The 15,515-nt window shown below is 36.5% G+C and overlaps 1 protein-coding gene across 3 annotated transcripts in view; it reads left to right on the forward strand.

Moving 5' to 3' along the window:
- Window positions 1-15,515, forward strand: part of Trhde (thyrotropin releasing hormone degrading enzyme) — a 361,503-nt gene that overhangs the window by 194,304 nt on the left and 151,684 nt on the right. For all 3 annotated transcript variants that reach the window (XR_012908617.1, XM_075954299.1, XM_075954300.1), the window contains exon 5: window positions 1,428-1,541. Coding sequence is in view for 2 of the 3 variants with exons in the window: in XM_075954299.1 (XP_075810414.1) it covers window positions 1,428-1,541 (114 nt within the window). In the remaining variant the exon portion in view is untranslated. The remainder of the gene's footprint in view (window positions 1-1,427; window positions 1,542-15,515) is intronic.

The following is a 15,515-nucleotide window of genomic DNA, read 5'->3' on the forward strand; positions in this document are numbered from 1 at the left end:
TTGGCCCCTTACCAATAAGAGAAGGGAGACAGGCGAAGGGAAACACCTGCCATGATTTCATTCTGATTTTCACATTTGATTTCTCTATTATCCTCCTCACCTGCTTGCTGACACAATTCTGAAGACAGGTTGTCAATTGGAAAGAGTATTTTGGATATAGTAAAAAATGCCAAATAAAGGCTGCACAGACAGTACCCTGTTTGGAACTATATTTTTTTTTTATATTTCAATAAGAGATTCCTTAAAGGAAATGATACTTTATTATTAACATTGGAACATGTGGTTAAGTCCCTGAACTATGCCTATGATGACGCTAGAAGTTGTGCATGACCTGATATGTCTTTAATTGTCGAGAATGTTTCAGCCTTCCTTTTACTTGGTCTGCCAGAACCCAGCTTTCCCTATCTTCTGCTTCTAAAAGAACATATTTTCACAGAGACTCTTTAACTGTTGTCTTCCTGGAATGTTCCATGGCTGGCTCCTAACTGTAAAAGTTTCAGCCCAAGTTTCATCTGCTCATAGAAGGATTCTGTTTGTGTCACCACAAGCTGTCCCATCTCCATTCCTCTGTTACTTTGTGAAGATTCAAATTTACGCAGCTTGTTATTATTTTTTAATTATGTACCATACATAATTGTCCCCTGTGTGGGAATAGACACTATCAAGGTTCTCTTCACTGAGTTTTTAATCTTTTTTGAATGTTTGTGACTTGTGATATATTTTTGTTAACAAATTTAGAAAAAGTGAAGGTTTCAGAGTAGTGTATTGTTATTTTCTAATGTTATTTAGTCAAAATATCAGTTAAAACTTTTTCATGAGTCATATCAGATTTTATTGGCTCAGTTGCTCATTCGCAGGAGAATCTAATATGGAGGAGCTTCAAAGCCTTTGGTGGGATTCATTAGTCAATGTGGGCTGTGATTTCCTTCTGCTTCAGAGGGAGATGCTTCATGACCACAATGACTGCTCACTACCACTCTTGTGGCACTTCTGGGCCACCGTTCAGAGTCCTCTGCAAACTTCAGCAGACACTGCTTCTCATTTCCATTCGTTCATCGCAGTCTGTCCTGTAGTGTCAAATAACTAAATATTTTCTTCTATACAATGGGTCTTCCAATCTCTGAAGACAGTTGTCACCAGCTTTGATTCATGGCTCCTTTCTTTGTCAACTTAAGTATTCCTATTGGGATCCATGATTCTGATTTTTGTTCTTCACTGAGCATATTCGTAAAATACTAGTAGTCGTATTAATCACGACAGTCTTGCCACAACATATTTTAAGATTACAACATCAATTTCAGAGTGATTTCCAGTTATGATCATCACAGATTAGCCCATCTGATATCAGGTAAAATCCTTCTGAGAAGGATGCTATTTTTTGTTTTTTGTTTTTTTTTTTTGTATGCTCATTCACTCTGTTCTTGCAGTGGTTCGGCGACCTTGTGACTCCAGTGTGGTGGGAAGATGTCTGGTTGAAGGAAGGCTTTGCCCACTACTTTGAATTTGTGGGCACAGATTACCTTTATCCTGGATGGAACATGGTAAGTGTCCCTCTTCTCCAATAATATGGTATTCCTAGGGGAAGGTTGAGCTGTGTACAGTGAGCTTATGCCACCATGAGAGATATTTGAAAACACCAACCACTGCTTGAAAGTGCCCTGCCAGTGAAGGACAACTAGCCAGAATTCAAATTTTACAATTCCAGAACTTACCATTTATCTTTTTCTCGAGAATTTAAATATAACCAGACTTGTTATATATTGCCTTCAATATGTCACAATTTGTCTAAATGGAAACATTTTAGACTGAAGAGTTTTATAATATGAATTACCATATTAGTAATATTAAAGGAAATATCCTTTGAAATAGAGAGGTTTACTATAATTAATAAGTGATATTTTAGGTATATGAAGTATTTAAAAACAGAAAAATGAGAATGCAATATTGCTTTCAAGAGATGAAGCATACTGAATAAATAATGTATTATGTTGTGCTGTTTCTACCAATAGGAATATTTGAGGATTGGGTGACTTTATAACATGTCAGTAACTTTGCTTATGGCATTGTGCACATTAGGGCCATGCTCTAGTGTTATCCTGAACTATGAGCCCTAAGCAGGCACTATTGGCCACAGCTGTGATGCTTTAAGTCTCTCTGAAATCAAAAGTGCACAATGTTCTTTCTAGGTCTTTTTAAGCAAGTTTTTCATTTTGTATAAACTTCCATTTACCTATACTTGACTATATTAGTATTGGATAGAATCAACAACTTACACTGTTTTAGAGCTCAAAATTAAGATAAAATTGAAATTTATTGTAATCGATTTTAATGCTATAAGTAAAAAATTCAGTATACCAACATTTAAATTTCAGAGGCACAATTTTTGCTTATAATCTATCTGTGTGTCTCTATGTCTGTTTAGTTGCCTATTTATCTATCTATAATCACTGATTGCCTTTCTGATATCTGTACACATTCAATGTGAACAATGCTGTGATTTGGAGTTTATTTAACAGGTAGCTCAGAGGTAGCAAGACCTTCTGTTTGATCTCCACAACTAAAACATAAAGAGTAAATAAAGAAAAAAATGTTCTTACAGAAACTTGAATTAAAGCTACTCTTACTCTACTATATTATTGGAAGTATTCATTAGCACATGTGAAGTTTTAATACTTAAATATTTAAGATTATCAAAACATCTCAAAAGGTATCTTTTGGTTTTTAGAGGACTTTGAGCCAGCTTTAACATTTTCATTATTCTGTGGATTATTGCCGATTTCTAATTTCATTACATCTCAATATTAAACTATGTTCTTATTACAAAAGACATGTCACCCGCATAGGTAAGGCTTTTTTTAAAGCTCATTCAACTGCATGTAATAAAATCCTCTCTATTCATCATTATGAAATGTACATCTTAGATTAAAAAGTAATCAGCAGAATAGTACGTGGGGTGAAAATGGATAGGTTTTGATGATTTTAAGCGTGGCTGGACAGCCTTGGTTTCAGTGCCCTTACATTTTGTCTTGAAATGTTTCGTGTATTTTATTAGCTAAGTTATAAGACTAGGTCTTATGGAGAAGATATTAAGGAGAAGAGGTGTTCAAATTGAACTTAAAGTATAAGTGGCATATCTTTGTACTTTTATAGAATATGTATTGGAAGCATAAAAACCTTGAGGTGTTAAGATATAAGACTTTATTTATTATGAGTCAAAACATAATAATTACTTGAAAATTGATAATGACATAATTATAGTGACTTAGAAAGTTTACCTTATCAAATTAAGAAATGAAAGAAAGCCCCATTAACATTAATTTGCCAAGTAATTGTGAGTAGAAGCAAATGCTCTTCATTTTCAGTTTTAAAATGTGCAAATCCTTTCTGATCTTTGGCAGCCTTTTGTTTTGTGGGAATTGTATTTTTAAATTAATGAAGTACTTCAGTATACTAAATTCACAAACCCCACCATGAGAAACTCTGTGTATAGATTGCCCCCTTCATGAAACATTAATATCTTCCTTGAAAATAAAATTTCAAGAATAAGTTAGCCACATAAATAAGAAAGGTTGTCAAGTGGCTGTTTGGCTGTTGCCAGCGCTATTTTTCATAATGGCATCGGCAGAAGAGTGAGAGAAATACTCGAGGAAACAAGAGTGATGGCCGCATCAGCAGCAGCTCACTGCTGTGGTGTGTGCAGAAGCTCCTCTGTGAGTATCTTAGGCTGCACTGGAGCTGAGCTGAAAATAGAAAAACCAGAAGCCAGACTCATGCCAGGAGTAAAGATATTCAGAAAGTTGACCTCATTTGTGGCTATCCCAACAAAAAGTGCTTTCTTGGGGAAAAAAAAATCATTTTTAGACACCAGCACCCAAACACTGATATAGAGTTCTGATTTGATGGGAATATTACTATAACAATATACCTACAACACTAAAGAAGTCCAGAATTATATGGTATATATGGTTCAGGAGCTCTTGTTCTGATTTGGGCTGATATCCCCGATTAGCTAACAGTTGCTCAGCGGAACTATAGGTTGTGATTCTGTGAGTGGTCATTAAATCTTTTTTTTTTTTCATTTTTTTTATTGAGAAAAGGAAGAAAAAAAAACAAGTTTCCACCTCCTCACAGCCTCCCATTTCCCTCCCCCTCCTCCCACCCTTCTCCCCCTCCTCCCACTCCTCTCCCCCTCCCTCTCCAGTCCAAAGAGCAGTCAGGGTTCCCTGCCCTAATCTTAAGAGTGGTTTGTATCTCCAGTGAGACTCCATTGGAGAAAACTAATGTTTCCTTTGGGAATGGCTCTGTGTCTTTTTGGCCCTGTTCAGAGACAGGACATTTGCATTGAAAGCCTAGAGGAGAACCGGACTGTCTGCTTGAGGGTCTTGGGGTCTTGATCTTGAAAATAGAACTCTTTTGTGTATGTCCGTTACTGTCCCCTCACCTATCTGTAAATGTGTTTCCCAACTAAAAGCAGAAGCCTTAAAAAAAAAATAGAACAATATCTCCTCAAGCCCCTCTATTGTAAGACCTGGGAACCATGTGTCCCTATTTTGAGAGAGTCGGTTTTACCTTTTCCCTAAGCATTTGTGCTAGCAATGTTTGCCATTTGTGGCTAATGGGCTTGTTGCCAAGAGGAGTTGAGAGAGGCTGTGGGAATAGCACCAAATGCACTAGAATCTTGCAGGTGTCATATCAGAATCAGCATTAGTGCAAGAGCAATCCTAAAGTGCACCGACGCACCTGCTGTCCCACAGACTAGATTCTAAACAAGGCTCAAATGAGGATGCTCCAGGAACAATGCCAGTGTTAAGAGCAAATCTGCCACTTGGAGTCTAAGCCACAGTGGATACAGCGAAATTAAGAATTTCTACTGAGTACCGATTAAAATAGCAACTGTGCTCATCACTTTAACCCTTTGAAATAGTGCTCATTGTGACTACTATAATAAGAAGATGTGCTCATATGCCCATTTTAGGCCTACCTCTTTCTTTTTATAGGAACATCGTCTGTTAGTAGACCTCCTTGACATGTCTTACAAGTGTCAGGAAGACCGCTCATCTGTGAATGCTTGAAGTACGCTAACAGCTTTAGCTTTACGGCCTTAACTCATTTTTCAGCTTGAAACTGTAACTCGAGACTAGTTGATAGTTTTTACTTTTGTTTTCAGTTATTTCAGTTGTTTATAGTTTTAAAAATTAAAATCAGAACTTTGACTTTGTTTGGGAGATTGAGGTTTTAGAGGAAATTCAGGGTTACAGCTTTCACTCATTAACACAGTTGTAGAAAGAAGAGCATAAAGAAGCTCAGTTTGTCAGTAAGGCCATATGCACACATACACACACATACACACACACACACACACACACACACACACACACACACACACGCTCACTCACTCACACACAAGCCTGTGTGTTAGAGTGTATTTGAAAAGTCTTTCAAGAGTCGCCTCATGTTTTCTTAAGTGGATGATATAATTTAAGACAAAACTACAAATGAAGAATTTCATGCATGTTCTTAATGGATGATTTTTGTAAAAAGCGAAGGCATTTTTTCCCCTCAGAAAGAAATTGTTTCGGGTTTTTATAATTTAAGCCTCGAGATCAAAGATGAATGAGCATTACCTGGGGAATAACGCGTGTCTTCTGAAGAAGTTGTTCAGATTTGCATGGTGCCGAGGGCTTTGAACCTTTCCTTAGGAATTTCAAAACCAATAAAACTTGTACAGGGTTAGACACGGTGTAGGACGAAACCACCAACTTTGTCTGAACTCTGGTATAAAGAAGCTTGTTCCTCCTTATGCCTGGCAGCATTGCAGAGTTACTTTATTCTTTAAAGGAAGATTCAGCTGTAAGCAGACTATTCCAGCTTGCTTAGAGAAATACCAATGAAAGCATAATGCAAAAACGTATGATGAGATATCCTTTCACGTATTGGTATTCTGAAATGCATGCTACTGACCATAGCAGTATAGCAGCGTATACCGCTATTTTCGCTGCCACTTTCCTTGCTTCTGGCAAAAATTTGTTAACTTTCAATAGCATTAAAATGACATAAGATATGTTGGTATTCATAATTTTCTAGTTAAAAAGCATTTTCTTGTCCCAGCTTTTAGCCTGAACACAGGTAAAGCTGAGGTCTCAGTGGACAGCTAAAGAAGAAACACAACATAGTTCATTTTGGAACAAGGAGAGACTGGACCGACTCCTTACAAGTTTGAGGCTTCTCCCATCTTTCGTCAAGGTTACTCTAAATAGGGTCCAGCTGTTGCTAGACAAGGATTTCAGAAACAACAAAGTAGCACATGCAAGTATTCAAATTTTTTAAAAAAGATGCATAGAAGAGTATTTTGTGAAAGAAAAATATTGAGTAATTGATATCAGTCAATATACTGTCCACCTTGCAATTCTCATGGCTGAAATATATGATTATAACAAGTACTGTATGTACCAAAAATATTTAGTGGTCTATGAGCTAGAGTAAGACATTGTGCAAGACTGAGAGTGTCCATCTTCTCCTATATAAATATTGATGACACTATCACTCTTCCGTCTGGTGGGCAGAGGGCTCTACTAAGTAGGGATAGCAAACAAAATTTGGTAGGACACTATTCTGAGAACCTTTCCTGGTTCTACCATTCATAAATTTAAGTAGTCCCCTTGGAAAAATTGTATGTCCTTACCTTTTTATCTCTTCTGAGGACTAATGATAGAAAATTCTACCAATTAGATGCCTATTTTGGTCAGTTTGTGTCATAATTGTAGAGAACCTGAAGATACTACAGCATGTATCTCTTCCCTTTGCTTCAAGAACACCTGTGTCCAATTAATTCCTTTGATCATTTTATTTTCTTCTCTGCACATTTTGTTTATAGTTCAATGGCTTCTTCAGGATGGCTAATGTAAACTAGCCAATTTCACATGAAATGGTTGGTTGTATTGATACCCGTTCTTCCCTTCCTATCCAGTCAAGCATTTCATTAATTCTGTTTATTTCAGCTTAAGATTTAACAAGTTTTATTTAGCAACCTAAATGGAGCCATCTAACGTGGAAATTCTATGGAGTAAAGCTCATGTGAATGTTAGTTTAGAACTGCCATGTAACAGTATTTTGCATACATGTTCACTGTGTTTATCCTCTGTATGACAGTTTCAGTATGCATAATTTCCCCTCTGTCTGACTGACCACATACCTGTTAGCAGTGCTTTTCTTTGTAGAGTAGCTCTCATTACAGAGTCATAATATTTCTCAGACTACTCAAATTCATACATATCTTCTGAAAATAAAAATATGCTGCATATGCCGCTAAGATTTAACCAAATCACAGAGGACATTTAATTATTCATAATCGTTTTTATTTTTAATGTCTGACGTGTCTTCTTCAATGGTTGACTGCTTCATGGTGATGTTGAATTGCTGTCTGCTCTGATAGATTCTACTTTTGCATCTCGAGTTTCTCTAAAGTTGTCGACTTTGCCTAGAAGAATGGCATATGTTTTAAAATAAATTTCTCTTCAAAAGCAAACAATTGCTTTTGTTTTCTTTTTGTTGTGTGGTAGTTTTGAAGGTGATAAACATTGATTTAAATATTATATATTCTTTCAATTTATATATTTAAAAATTATATATTCTTTTAATTTTCAGATTAAATCCAAATTAAATGTGTTGTCCCTCCTAGCACAATGTTCTCATGCATACTCTCTACTCATCCAGCTTTCAGGGCTTGGGATGCGATGTACTTCAGATAATGATTAATTGAAAATCTAAAACTCTTTCTATGTCAAGTTTATTGCCTTCCCTTCAAAACAATAAGCGATTTTCATGTAAACTTTTGATTTCTTTTGTGAGCTGACAGGCCAAATTAGTTATCATAACTGAAAATAATTGGACTTCACATAAGATAATACATTTTGTTTTCTTGCCAATTATTAAGCTTACCTTGTGTTTACCGAAAGATGAACGATGTCCAAGAATTAGCCTAGAATGCCTTGATCGCCTTTCACTACACTAAAGCTTTATTGGATGATATTTTTTGCTCATTTCTTTGTTAGAGTGAGGGAGTGTTCAAGTGAGGATTAAGTAATGATGTCCTCTTGGCGTTATAAAACTCTTCCAATAGCTAAGCCAGATTATTATTATTGTTTGCCACAGTAATGTTATACTTAGAGTTTTTAAGAATGAGATTGAATGATTTTTCTACCCATTCCCATTTCTTTGCTACTTGTATTTTGTGTGATCATATTTCTCTGTTTTCAAATCACCCATGAAATCCATGCTTAAGTGTGTAAAGATAGTATGAAGAATCAAGGAATTATGATTTATGCTGTCATTCATTTTATCTGTTTTTCTCTTCATAATAGACACTTAAGTAGAATGATATTATTTTAGCATCCAGAACTGGCTTTTTGATGTGATCTGTTGTCAATCACATATCAAAATATTAGCAAAAGTAGGAGATTATTTCATATGCATGTGAATATATACATTCCATTCCTGATTGACTTTGGGACACAAATACTTCAGTATTTTTGCTCATTTAAAATGTATTTCAAATCTAGGTTTCCATTTTGAAGAAGGAAACTTTGCCAACTACAAAATGGGTTTATTGTAAATTGCTTGCAGTAGTCTCAGACTCAGTAATTTATCTGATTTGACTAAGTATATCGGCTTCCAGAACATTGTTTTCTGAAATTGTTTGATACCCCTTATTAAGCTTTTAAATTTAGTAAACTTTTTATCTTTACTGGAAAAAGAATTTTTCCTATTGTCAGAATAGTGTAGTATTTCTGAGGTTAAGTTACTCAACGGACTGACCATGTGTATCCCTAAATACTGGACCCAAAGACAAAAGACTTCCATTTAAAATACATTACTATAATCAGTAAGAAATTTATTACAGACTTAGGATGATTTGGATCATTATTTATTCCACAAATTAAAAGAACAAAACAAATTAGTCACTTGGTAATCATGCTATTAATGTCTGGGAGTTGATTAGTTCTTCTTTAAAGTTACTCCAGACTAGAAACTTTCCATTAGAATTCAAACAGAAATGTAAAAGAAAATAGGTACCATATATATATGGTATAAATATACCTATATTACCTATATTACATTTTGTCAATAAAATATTAAAGCATCTCAATGCACCTGCTATTTACATCTAAAAATATTGGTGGATCTTCATAACAAATCTGAGTAACAGTTATTCTTTTTTTAATTTGATTGACAAATTTCAATTTTATTGACATGTCTTTTCAGCTGGTCAAAAATTAAGCATAAAGGAAAATATTTTTTATGGCCAAAGTACAGACAGGATTGTTAAAACATGATAGAAAAATTACCTTTCAGAGATGTGTAATTTATGTGAAGCGTTCCAAAGGATGTGACACTCTAGAAGACAAGGAATGAGTTGATGCCAACTCGCGAAGGACAGGAAGTAAATCTCCTTTACTAGACGGTATGCTTCTTCAGGGTAGAGATCTTATTTTGTTGTCGTTTTCAGCATTTAAATTTAACTCTAAGTGTCACATACATGAGGTGTTCAATAATAAAAGCATGCCCCAAACTTAACAGGCAACTGTAAACTAAAAGTCCACAGAGAATTAATGAAATACTGTAACAGCTTCTCTAATTGTATTGTGAGCTATTTTATTGAGCTATGAGATGATGCTGAAATTAGAAATGGATTAATTTTGAAAGAGTACACTGCCTTCCTGTCTGACAGAATACAGGGAAAGATGTCAGCATTCATGTTTAGAGAGGGTTAGATTATATCATAAGGCATATGGAGACTATTTACAATGAATCAGACAGACTGTTAGGATAAAAAATATTAGGCAACATGTTCATACTTTGTTACCATGATTGACACTGGAAACATCCTTAGAAATTATCTGTAAGAGTTTGGATTACAATAATTAATGAAAATATGAGTGATGGTAACATATGTTGGGTGAATTAGAAAAGGTTTTTATATAATATGTATTTTTTAACTTTTCAAATACAGTAACGTTATTAAATTTTTAAACTTTAGTTTTGGGATTATAATATCACTACTTTTCGCCCTTCTGTTTTCTCATTCTAAGCCCTCCATCATAGTCCTTCAAGATTATGGCCTCTTCAACACCAACAATACATGCTTGACTCTGGCACATTATCAAAATCAGCTGCCTATATAAGATGTTCAGAGTTGGGTCCTCCTCAGATAAAACTTATTGTTTGATGGCACTGAGAAAACACTTCTCAGAGGTGGACTCAAAAATGGTGGCCTCATCCTTTTCCTCCTCCTCCTCTTCCTCCTCCTCTTCCTCTTCCTCCTCCTCCTCTTTCTCCTCCTCCTCTTCCTCCTTCTCCTCCTCCTCTTTCTCCTTTTCCTCCTCAACCTTTTTATTATTATTGTTATTATTAAGTTTTTACATCTTGACTACAGTTTCCCCTCCCTTCTCTCTTCTAATCCCTCTCTCACCTCCCCTTTGTGTCCCCACCACCTTCCACCTCTACATCTCTATTCAAGAAAGTGCAGGCCTTCCATGGATATCAACCAAACATGGCATATTAAGCTGTGGTCCTCATTAAGGCTGGACAAGGTGACACAGTATGAGAAAAAGAGTCCCAAAAGCAGACAAAAGACTCTGTCCCCACTGTTAGGAATCCACAAGGAGACCAAATATACAACTGTAACATATATGCAGAGGGCTCCCTGGTTGTCCTTTTAGTTTCTGCCAGACCTCTGAGCCCCGGTTAGTTGATTCTGTGGGATTTCTATTTTTTTATTCATTCTTTAAATTATATATACCAACCCCAGTTCCCCCTTCCTCCCTTTCTCCTGCTCCCCTCCTACCCCCATTCCACTTCCTATCCACCCCTCAGAGGGTGTAAGTCCTCCCTTGGGGAGTCAAAAAGTCATGCATGCCAACTTAAAGCAGGACCAAGCTCCTCTCCCCTGCTTAAAGAACGAGCAAGGTGTCCCACCATAGCAAATGGACTCCTAAATGCCAGTTCACACACCCAGGATAAGTTCTGGTCCATTGTCAGGGCCACTCCCAACAGAACAAGCCACATGACTCTAACCCATATTAATAGGGCCTAGTTTGGTCCCATGTAAGTTCCCCAGCTGTCAGCCCAGTCAGTGAGCTTCCACTAGCTTGGGTTAGCTGTCTCTGTGGTTTTCCCTATCATGATCTTGACCCCCTTAATCATATGATCCTTCCTCTCTCTAATTGAACTGCAGGAGCTCATCCCAGTGCTTGGATGTGGATCACTGCATCTGCTTCCATCAGTTACTGAATGTAGATTCTATAATGACAGTTAGGTTAGTCACTAATCTGATCAAGGAAGAAGACCAGCTCAGGGACCCTCTCCACTATTGCTAGGAGTCTTAGCTGGGGTCATCCTTGTAGACTCCTGAGAGTTTTCCTAGTACCACTGATGGAGGAAGGTCATTGGTTAAATAAAGAAACTGCTTGGCTGGCCCTCATAGGTTAAAACATAGGTGGGAGGAGTAAACAGAACAGAATTCTGGGAGGAAGAGGAGGTGAGCTCAGAGACTCGACGGCTCTCCTCTCGGGAGCAGACACCTCAGAGAGACACCATGCTCCCGGCTCCTGGGCAGACACATGCGATGAAGCTCCGACCCAGGATGGACGTAGGCTAGAATCTCCCTGGTAAGCCACCTCATGGGCTACAGCAGATTATTAGAAATGGGCTAGTCCAGGTGCGAGAGTTAGCCTAGAAGAGGCTAGATAGAAATGGGCCAAGCAGTGATTAAAAGAATACAATTTGTGTGTTGTTGTTTCGGGGCATAAGCTAGCCAGGCAGCCCCGCCGCTCTTATTACTACATACCACATTTCTCTCTACTCCACACTGGCTCCCTCTATCAAGATATCTCTTTCATTACTCTCCCTCTCCGTCCCTACCCAACCCGGTCATCTTGATCCCTCAAATTCCCATCCCCACCCCCTGCTTTCTATCCCCCTTGCCAGTTTATCCAGAAAATCTCAACTATTTCCCATTCCTGGGGTCATTCCATGTGGGTTCCTCTTAGTGTCCTTCTTTTTACCCAGATTCCCTCGGGTTGTGGAATACAGCCTGGTTATCCTGTGCTTTAAGCCTAATATCCACTTATGAGTGACTACATACCGTATTTGTCTTCCTGGGTCTGGGATACCTCACTTAGGATGTTTTTTTCTAGTTCCATCCTTTTGCCTGTAAATATCAAATTTCAAGATGTTGGTTTTATATTTTTTGTTTGTTTTGTTCATTTATTTCTTCTGAATATTATTCCATTGTGTAAATGTACCACATTGTCTTTATCCATTCTTTGGTTAAGGGGCATCTAGGTTGTTGCCAGTTTCTGGCTATTAAAAATAATGCTGCTTTGAACATAGTTGAGCAAATGTCCTTGCGATATGGTTACTTATGTATATTATCATATCATCTGCAAAAGTATAAGTTTGAATTCTTTCTTTCCAATTTACATCCTCTTGATCCCCTTTACTTGTCTTATTGCTCTAGCTGGAACTTCGAATACTATATTGAAAAAATATGGAGAGAGTGGATATTTTTTTCTTGTCCTTTATTGTAGTAGAATGACTTTGAGTGTCTCTCTATTTAATGTGATGTTGGCTGTATGCTTGCTGTATATTGCCTTTATTATGTTTAGGTATATCCCTTGTATTCCTGTTCTCTCCAGAACCTTTATTATGAAGGGGTGTTAGATTTTGTTAAAGGCTTCCTCAGCATCTAATTAGATGATCATGTCCTTGATCCCTCTGACTCCTTCAACACCCCCCCCCACTTCAACAGGATTCTGAGAGCTCTGAAAAATGCTTAGCTGTGGGTCTCTGCGTCTGTTTTAGTCATGAACGGTTCCTCGAGAGCAGCTAAGGTTTGACTCTTCTTGCATGGCGGGGACTACAACACATGAAGAGAGGCCAAGGGGAGGCAATTGTTGAAGGTTTAGCCTCAGTTGCAATGGGGAAATCAGGATATCAGAGAAACAACTATCATGAGAAGATCCCCAAGGACAGAGACAGGCATTTGATGGAGCTGACTGGGCTTAGATATAAAATGTGTGTGTTGTGGACAGCAAAGCAGGAGAAATGGAGCTGACTAGACCATTTGGAGACCAGAAGATACTGAATTTCAGATGTTACACTATATGTTATTTATATGATTCTATTTCCGTTTGGTTGGTCTGCTTGTGATGGTGACATTTCTTCCCTTTTGAAGTAAGAATGTAGGTAATTTATTTTTTTTTTAATTTATTGGAGTGAAACTTGAGTGACTCTGACTTATAGTAGGGCATTGGATTTTTAAAAATAACTTAGACTTTTAAACTTAGACTTATAACTCAATGTTATAGTGTTTGTATTGTGAATTAACTATCAACATGAGATGTAGGGGATGAAAGAGAAACGGAAGGTTGTGGTTTATGTTTTAATAAAAATATTTGTGTTTCATATTGAAAAAGAAAAGATCATGGTCTCTAATCCTACTAACTGTTAATCTGTAGTTTTCAACTCACTATGTAGCCTTAAAATCTTGAGCAGTCTGACAGTACTTCCCAAGTGCCTGGATTTCTGAATGTTCTCCGCAATATTGCTATATCTTAGTAGTTCATGGGCACCTCTGCAGATGATTCACGGTTTGGTTATATACAATTCAGCACATTTTTGTGTTACATCTTGCCTTTTTCCCTTTGCCATATCAAGCCTTGGATAATATAAAACATGACACATCAGCCTGGATGTTAAAACAAGATATCAGGCAGTTGAGGATGTGATCTCTGGAGAGTAACTATTTAACTCACTTCCTCTGAGTTAGTGATGTTTGAGAGTATCATAGCTCATAAAGACATGTGCTAACATTTATCTAGGATTTTGAGAGGTTTATAAAATCTTCAAAGGTACTTTTATGGAAAAATAACTTCACTTTTAGTATATTCATTCGTTAAGATTTCTTAGGGAGTGTGTGGTTTCTCAATGGAGAAAATGTGGTTGGTTGATAGTCAAAAATACACTGAACATATAATTTCCATTATTTGTTGAAAGGTTTATGGGAAATCACAGAATAATATTACATCAATAGAGAACTACCTGGGTCCTCGTAAGCATGCAGTGCTTTCCACAGAAGGCTATGTAAACAATTGTGGAACCAAACGTTTTTGCTGAGTGCTTGTATCGTTGTAGGCATTGATGGTGATTAGTTTTTAAATTATTAGTTAATGCCTGCTACCTATGTGTGTGTTTGTGCAAGTTTGACTCTGATGCAAATGAGCTACGTTAACAAGCTGCCCATGGAAATGATCATTAACATCTTGGGTGTGTATTTTAAACAGCAGCCTTTGAAATGTTAATTTTGAAGCACATTACTGCATGAGAGCGACATTTGTTTCCAGTAGTTCTTTATTTCTATTCTGCCTATCAGATGATTGGGCTGTGGGTAAATATTAACTACTCAATACTTAAATGCGATATACTTTTTACAAATAAGTCTAATCTAGGTCTTTCCAACAGAAAGCTTAGAATACTCTTAGATCTATGCAAAACAGAATAACAATATGAAAATATAAAGTTATTTCAATGTTATAAGATCTCAAGTACAAGTAATTTCTAATTTTCACAATGAGTACTTTGTGTTATAAATTTGCAAAATATGACAACTACAATGTTAGCCATTTTATGTACATAAAATGATATTTTCCTCCAGCATATTTATTTTTATCGTTGGAATTACTGATCTTATTCCTCTGCTTTTAACTTCTTGTTGTGATTTGAGGAGGCATGAAAACCAAGAGTAAAATGTTTGACTCTGTAATGCTAGGTATGCTAGTAGTCCTCATTAAATCTTTTTATAAAGTAATGGCTTCAAGTTAATGTTGACTCCTGGGATTTTCTTTAAGCTGTGGAATGTTCGAAGTCTTTATCATCTGGAAGCTCAGATTCCATACTTGTAAAAACATGATTTATCATATTTCTTCTTTTCATGGTAGTTAGAGTTTAGTCAGCATGGTTACAGATATTAAAAGTAGTTTTACTTATCCCTTTCATTCTGTTCTCTATTCTTATAGCACTCTATCCCATGAACACTGTATCATGGTAGGATATCAGCCATTTATACTCATTTCTGTTTTCTGTGCTGTGCACTGCATAGCTGGTAGGTGGGAATTGTGTCTGTGTTGTATTTCCCCAGGGCATAGCACAGAACCTTACATATGGCAGACAGTAAATATATGGAATTTCACTGTTCTGCTTTTATCAAATGAACAGAGATTCTCACTGAGTTGAACTCAAAGGTTAGACAACTGTACCTTTCTTATGAAGATGAGGACTGTGAACATTAAAAACTGGGAAAAGTAACTCTTTATATAAATGCATAAATTAGCATAAAGTGAAATATTTGAACTCACTTGGATATTTTTATTTTATATATGCATCTGTACCCATAGTTTTGTTTATGTCTACAGCTAATTCATATATGGGTTTTCAAAATAAATATTTTATTTTGAAAT

This window comes from Microtus pennsylvanicus, chromosome 20 (assembly GCF_037038515.1).
Source record: "Microtus pennsylvanicus isolate mMicPen1 chromosome 20, mMicPen1.hap1, whole genome shotgun sequence".
NCBI classification, from domain to species: Eukaryota; Metazoa; Chordata; class Mammalia; order Rodentia; family Cricetidae; genus Microtus; species Microtus pennsylvanicus.